This window comes from Colias philodice, chromosome 13 (assembly GCF_061535455.1).
Source record: "Colias philodice isolate Cphi_HAF_F1 chromosome 13, ilColPhil1 Martin Lab GWU primary, whole genome shotgun sequence".
Taxonomy (NCBI): Eukaryota; Metazoa; Arthropoda; class Insecta; order Lepidoptera; family Pieridae; genus Colias; species Colias philodice.
Genome location: NC_143098.1, coordinates 10,239,386 through 10,247,500, shown reverse-complemented (window position 1 = coordinate 10,247,500; position 8,115 = coordinate 10,239,386). Strand labels below are relative to the sequence as shown.

At 39.3% G+C, this 8,115-nt stretch overlaps 1 protein-coding gene across 1 annotated transcript; it reads left to right on the top strand.

The window, feature by feature from the left end:
- The first annotated feature begins 456 nt into the window (after positions 1-456).
- Positions 457-2,093, top strand: LOC149483631 (AN1-type zinc finger protein 1-like). Its single transcript, XM_089702783.1, has 3 exons — positions 457-853; positions 1,217-1,319; positions 1,552-2,093. Exons 1-3 carry the CDS (start codon positions 573-575, stop codon positions 2,071-2,073), a joined length of 906 nt encoding a protein of 301 aa, XP_089558909.1. The 5' UTR covers positions 457-572; the 3' UTR covers positions 2,074-2,093.
- The last annotated feature ends 6,022 nt before the right edge of the window (positions 2,094-8,115 follow it).

Sequence of the window (8,115 nt, the reverse complement as noted above, 5' to 3'; positions counted from 1 at the left end):
CAGCGAACAGCGAACAGCGAACAGCGAACAGCGAACAGCGAACAGCGAACAGCGAACAGCGAACAGCGAACAGCGAACAGCGAACAGCGAACAGCGAACAGCGAACAGCGAACAGCGAACAGCGAACAGCGAACAGCGAACAGCGAACAGCGAACAGCGAACAGCGAACAGCAAATTCAAATTCAAATTCAAATTCAAATTCAAATCCAAATTCAAATTCAAATTCAAATTCAAATTCAAATTCCAATTCGAACACGAACACGAACACGAACACGAACAGCGAACAGCGAACAGCGAACAGCGAACAGTAATATTATTATATTCAAAATGGGAAAAATAAACCCATAGCTATTTTATGTGTATAGAACACATTTACGTGAACGCATCTCGAACATGAAAAAGCTGACAAAAAAAATATGTCAAATTTACAATAACATGATTGTGTCACTTTTGAGTTTTGACAACAACACAGATGATCACGCGAATTTAAAATAAACAAAATATTACATATTGCAATATCTATTTGTTTGGATATCATAAATACAATATTTTGACTATTACCATACTACAAAATGGAATTCCCTGATCTCGGTGAACACTGCCAGTATAAGGATTGCAACCAGACTGATTTTCTACCTCTTCAGTGTAAATGTGGAAAGATATTTTGTAGAATACACTTCAACGACCATTGTCTTTCGGGCCTGTGTGAATTGGCGCCAAAACCACGGGATATAGTGCCTAGTAATGATGAAATATACAGATGTTCAGAGAAAGGATGCAGGAAGGGTAACCTTCATGAGATGCTGTGTACTAAGTGTAATAAAAATTATTGTATAGAGCACAGGTTTCATCCGTAAGTTAATAGCGTCTAATTAATAAATTGCACACATTTAAAGTCTAAACCAAATAACTTATAAGTATGCATGAGTTATTTCAGTATGATTTAATTTAAAAAATTGAGAGACTGGAGAGTTCTATTTCCCTGCAAATGTTTTAGAGTTGAAGATAAACACTTTTTCTTTATTCCTAGATCAAATATTTTATTCCATTAACTGTGACTATTCAGTAAAATTTGTACTAAACAAATATTTTCCATTATACATGCAGATATCTAAGATGATGTTTAATCTTATCCAGACAAGCCACTGTAGTCAATATTTAGTCAGTAAGACCAATTTATTGAAAAATCAAAAATGTAAATGTTTATTACTTCTAGGTCATGTCCAGAAATAGATGATGAAACAATGGCATTCAAAATTGAACAACTTGAAGCACCTAGACGTCAGTTTCATGAAGCCAATAAGCATTTACAAGAAAAGGTAAAATAATACATATTATAATTTTTATCTGAGTATGACAAGAATTTTTAAATGAGTTAATTTTTATTTTTATATATTATAAATGTAGTGTTAAATATTAATGGTTGTAAGTTTTTCATATATCATATTTGGGTAATATAAAAATTAAATTGAGAATAAAATAATTATTTGGATTTTCCTTTGAAATAATTTTAAAAACAAATCTTTATTAATGTAATTCCTAACATTGCAGATAACAGAAAACATAAGAAAAGCATTGCAATCAACAGCAAAAGTGAAGACAGCGTCAAAAATACATCTAATGAGAATAAAACAAAAAGCTGTAGGACCAAAAAGTGTATCACCATCAGATAGGACTTATTTTGCTATCAAAAAACCAGCAAATACTGATCCAAAAGATGTTAAAATTGTACATGAACTAGAAAATATTACGCAATTAGAAACTGTTACTTTAGATCCAGATTTAAAAGGCACAGTACCAGTATTTATAAGTTCTAAATGGAGCCTAGGAAGAGCTATAGACAGTATATGTGATTCGTGTGATATAAAAAACGAGAATAACAAAATTGGTTCAACGAAACTCAGATTGTTTCGGCAACTCGACGGTTATTGTATAAGTCCAGGACAAATGGATGTGGGTATCCAGGAATTGATGGAAAAAGAGATTTTATTGGAAGGTGATAAATTAGTTATGGAATATGTTAGCACAGATGTGTTGAATAGTGTTAATGACGGACAATTGTTTTTATGTTAAGGAAATAAATTTGTAAATGTTTTAAACATTAATTGTTTTATTTTATACTAGCTGCCGCTCGCGGCTTCGCCCGCGTGGTGTTTTGATAAAAGGTAGCCTATGTTCTTTCTCAGGGTCTAAAGATTGTCTGTGCCAAATTTTATCAAAATGGTTGAGAGGTTTAAGTGGGAAAGCGTAACAGACAGGCAGAGTTACTTTCGCATTTATAATATTAGTAGGGACTAACTCATTATTTTATCTTTATTAAATCAAATCGACTGTTGAACTACCTGTACTGTGTTTTGAATTAATTTCGATTTATATACCTACTATGTGTAATATGGAATCTTGGATAGGGATGAATTTATGATTTTTTTCTAAGTCTTAATATTTCCATCATTCCATGAATTTAAATTATAATTTGAATAAATTCTTTGTTATACATTCCTACTATCATAATATTCCATTTAACTGAATTGCTTACACCTGATTCGATTGCGAACAGCAAACAGCAAATTCAAATTCAAATTCAAATTCAAATCCAAATTCAAATTCAAATTCAAATTCAAATTCAAATTCAAATTCCAATTCGAACACGAACACGAACACGAACACGAACAGCGAACAGCGAACAGCGAACAGCGAACAGCGAACAGCGAACAGCGAACAGCGAACAGCGAACAGCGAACAGCGAACAGCGAACAGCGAACAGCGAACAGCGAACAGCGAACAGCGTACAGCGAACAGCGTACAGCGAACAGCGAACAGCGAACAGCGAACAGCGAACAGCGAACAGCGAACAGCGAACATCGAACAGCGAACAGCGAACAGCGAACAGCGAACGGCGAACACCGAACACCGAACACCGAACACCGAACACCGAACACGAACACGAACACGAACACGAACACAAACACAAACACAAACACAAACTCTCAAAATCAAATTCAAATTCAAATTCAAATTGTAATTCAAATTCAAATTCAAATTCAAATTCAAACTTTTATTCAAATTCAAATTCAAATTTTTATTCAAATTCAAATTCATATTTAAATTCAAATTCAAATTCAAACACGAACACGAACACGAACACGAACACAAACACGACAACGAACACGAACAGCGAACAGCGAACAGCGAACAGCGAACAGCGAACAGCGAACAGCGAACAGCGAACAGCGAACAGCGAACAGCGAACAGCGAACAGCGAACAGCGAACAGCGAACAGCGAACAGCGAACAGCGAACAGCGAACACCGAACACCGAACACCGAACACCGAACACCGAACACCGAACACCGAACACGAACACGAACACAAACACAAACACAAACACAAACTCTCAAAATCAAATTCAAATTCAAATTCAAATTGTAATTCAAATTCAAATTCAAATTTTTATTCAAATTCAAATTCATATTAAAATTCAAATTCAAATTCAAACACGAACACGAACACGAACACGAACACAAACACGACAACGAACACGAACAGCGAACAGCGAACAGCGAACAGCGAACAGCGAACAGCGAACAGCGAACAGCGAACAGCGAACAGCGAACAGCGAACAGCGAACAGCGAACAGCGAACAGCGAACAGGGAACAGCGAACAGCGAAAAGCGAACAGCGAACAGCGAACAGCGAACAGCGAACAGCGAACAGCGAACAGCGAACAGCGAACAGCGAACAGCGAACAGCGAACAGCGAACAGCGAACACCGAACACCGAACACCGAACACCGAACACCGAACACCGAACACGAACACGAACACGAACACAAACACAAACACAAACACAAACTCTCAAAATCAAATTCAAATTCAAATTCAAATTGTAATTCAAATTAAAATTCAAATTCAAATTCAAATTTTTATTCAAATTCAAATTCAAATTTTTATTCAAATTCAAATTCATATTTAAATTCAAATTCAAATTCAAACACGAACACGAACACGAACACGAACACAAACACGACAACGAACACGAACAGCGAACAGCGAACAGCGAACAGCGAACAGCGAACAGCGAACAGCGAACAGCGAACAGCGAACAGCGAACAGCGAACAGCGAACAGCGAACAGCGAACAGCGAACAGCGAACAGCGAACAGCGAACACCGAACACCGAACACCGAACACCGAACACCGAACACCGAACACGAACACGAACACAAACACAAACACAAACACAAACTCTCAAAATCAAATTCAAATTCAAATTCAAATTGTAATTCAAATTCAAATTCAAATTTTTATTCAAATTCAAATTCATATTAAAATTCAAATTCAAATTCAAACACGAACACGAACACGAACACGAACACAAACACGACAACGAACACGAACAGCGAACAGCGAACAGCGAACAGCGAACAGCGAACAGCGAACAGCGAACAGCGAACAGCGAACAGCGAACAGCGAACAGCGAACAGCGAAAATCGAACAGCGAACAGCGAACAGCGAACAGCGAACAGCGAACAGCGAACACCGAACACCGAACACCGAACACCGAACACGAACACGAACACGAACACAAACACAAACACAAACAAACTCTCAAAATCAAATTCAAATTCAAATTCAAATTGTAATTCAAATTCAAATTCAAATTCAAATTCAAATTTTTATTCAAATTCAAATTCAAATTTTTATTCAAATTCAAATTCATATTAAAATTCAAATTCAAATTCAAACACGAACACGAACACGAACACGAACACAAACACGAACAGCGAACAGCGAACAGCGAACAGCGAACAGCGAACAGCGAACAGCGAACAGCGAACAGCGAACAGCGAACAGCGAACAGCGAACAGCGAACAGCGAACAGCGAACAGCGAACAGCGAACAGCGAACAGCGAACAGCGAACAGCGAACAGCGAACAGCGAACAGCGAACAGCGAACAGCGAACAGCGAACAGCGTACAGCGAACAGCGTACAGCGAACAGCGAACAGCGAACAGCGAACAGCGAACAGCGAACAGCGAACAGCGAACAGCGAACAGCGAACATCGAACAGCGAACAGCGAACAGCGAACAGCGAACAGCGAACACCGAACACCGAACACCGAACACCGAACACCGAACACGAACACAAACACAAACACAAACTCTCAAAATCAAATTCAAATTCAAATTGTAATTCAAATTCAAATTCAAATTCAAATTCAAATTCAAATTCAAATTTTTATTCAAATTCAAATTCAAATTTTTATTCAAATTCAAATTCATATTTAAATTCAAATTCAAATTCAAACACGAACACGAACACGAACACGAACACAAACACGACAACGAACACGAACAGCGAACAGCGAACAGCGAACAGCGAACAGCGAACAGCGAACAGCGAACAGCGAACAGCGAACAGCGAACAGCGAACAGCGAACAGCGAACAGCGAACAGCGAACAGCGAACAGCGAACAGCGAACACCGAACACCGAACACCGAACACCGAACACCGAACACCGAACACGAACACGAACACAAACACAAACACAAACACAAACTCTCAAAATCAAATTCAAATTCAAATTCAAATTGTAATTCAAATTCAAATTCAAATTTTTATTCAAATTCAAATTCATATTAAAATTCAAATTCAAATTCAAACACGAACACGAACACGAACACGAACACAAACACGACAACGAACACGAACAGCGAACAGCGAACAGCGAACAGCGAACAGCGAACAGCGAACAGCGAACAGCGAACAGCGAACAGCGAACAGCGAACAGCGAACAGCGAACAGCGAACAGCGAAAATCGAACAGCGAACAGCGAACAGCGAACAGCGAACAGCGAACAGCGAACACCGAACACCGAACACCGAACACCGAACACCGAACACGAACACGAACACGAACACAAACACAAACACAAACAAACTCTCAAAATCAAATTCAAATTCAAATTCAAATTGTAATTCAAATTCAAATTCAAATTCAAATTCAAATTTTTATTCAAATTCAAATTCAAATTTTTATTCAAATTCAAATTCATATTAAAATTCAAATTCAAATTCAAACACGAACACGAACACGAACACGAACACAAACACGACAACGAACACGAACAGCGAACAGCGAACAGCGAACAGCGAACAGCGAACAGCGAACAGCGAACAGCGAACAGCGAACAGCGAACAGCGAACAGCGAACAGCGAACAGCGAACAGCGAACAGCGAACAGCGAACAGCGAACAGCGAACAGCGAACAGCGAACAGCGAACAGCGAACAGCGAACAGCGAACAGCGAACAGCGAGCAGCGAACAGCGAACAGCGAACACCGAACACCGAACACCGAACACCGAACACGAACACGAACACGAACACAAACACAAACACAAACACAAACTCTCAAAATCAAATTCAAATTCAAATTCAAATTGTAATTCAAATTCAAATTCAAATTCAAATTCAAATTTTTATTCAAATTCAAATTCAAATTTTTATTCAAATTCAAATTCATATTAAAATTCAAATTCAAATTCAAACACGAACACGAACACGAACACGAACACAAACACGACAACGAACACGAACAGCGAACAGCGAACAGCGAACAGCGAACAGCGAACAGCGAACAGCGAACAGCGAACAGCGAACAGCGAACAGCGAACAGCGAACAGCGAACAGCGAACAGCGAACAGCGAACAGCGAACAGCGAACAGCGAACAGCGAACAGCGAACAGCGAACAGCGAACAGCGAACAGCGAACACCGAACACCGAACACCGAACACCGAACACCGAACACCGAACACGAACACGAACACGAACACAAACACAAACACAAACTCTCAAAATCAAATTCAAATTCAAATTGTAATTCAAATTCAAATTCAAATTCAAATTCAAATTCAAATTCAAATAGATATAGAACATATTCAAATTAAAATTCAAAATCAAATTCAAGTAGATATAGAACAGCGAACAGCGAACAGCGAACAGCGAACAGCGAACAGCGAACAGCGAACAGCGAACAGCGAACAGCGAACAGCGAACAGCGAACAGCGAACAGCGAACAGCGAACAGCGAACAGCGAACAGCGAACAGCGAACAGCGAACAGCGAACAGCGAACAGCGAACAGCGAACAGCGAACAGCGAACAGCGAACAGCGAACAGCGTACAGCGAACAGCGAACAGCGAACAGCGAACAGCGAACAGCGAACAGCGAACAGCGAACAGCGAACAGCGAACAGCGAACAGCGAACAGCGAACAGCGAACAGCGAACAGCGAACAGCGAACAGCGAACAGCGAACAGCGAACAGCGAACAGCGAACAGCGAACAGCGAACAGCGAACAGCGAACACCGAACACCGAACACCGAACACCGAACACCGAACACGAACACGAACACGAACACGAACACGAACACGAACACGAACACGAACACGAACACAAACACAAACACAAACTCTCAAAATCAAATTCAAATTCAAATTCAAATTGTAATTCAAATTCAAATTCAAATTCAAATTCAAATTTTTATTCAAATTCAAATTCATATTAAAATTCAAATTCAAATTCAAACACGAACACGAACACGAACACGAACACAAACACGACAACGAACACGAACAGCGAACAGCGAACAGCGAACAGCGAACAGCGAACAGCGAACAGCGAACAGCGAACAGCGAACAGCGAACAGCGAACACCGAACACCGAACACCGAACACCGAACACAGAACACGAACACAAACTCTCAAAATCAAATTCAAATTCAAATTATAATTCAAATTCAAATTCAAATTCAAATACAAATTCAAATTTTTATTCAAATTCAAATTCAAATTCATATTCAAATTCAAATTCAAATTCAAATTCAAATTCAAATTCAAATTCAAATTCAAATTCAAATTCCAATTCGAACACGAACACGAACACGAACACGAACAGCGAACAGCGAACACGAACAGCGAACAGCGAACAGCGAACAGCGAACAGCGAACAGCGAACAGCGAACAGCGAACAGCGAACAGCGAACAGCGAACAGCGAACAGCGAACAGCGAACAGCGAACAGCGAACAGCGAACAGCGAACAGCGAACAGCGAACAGC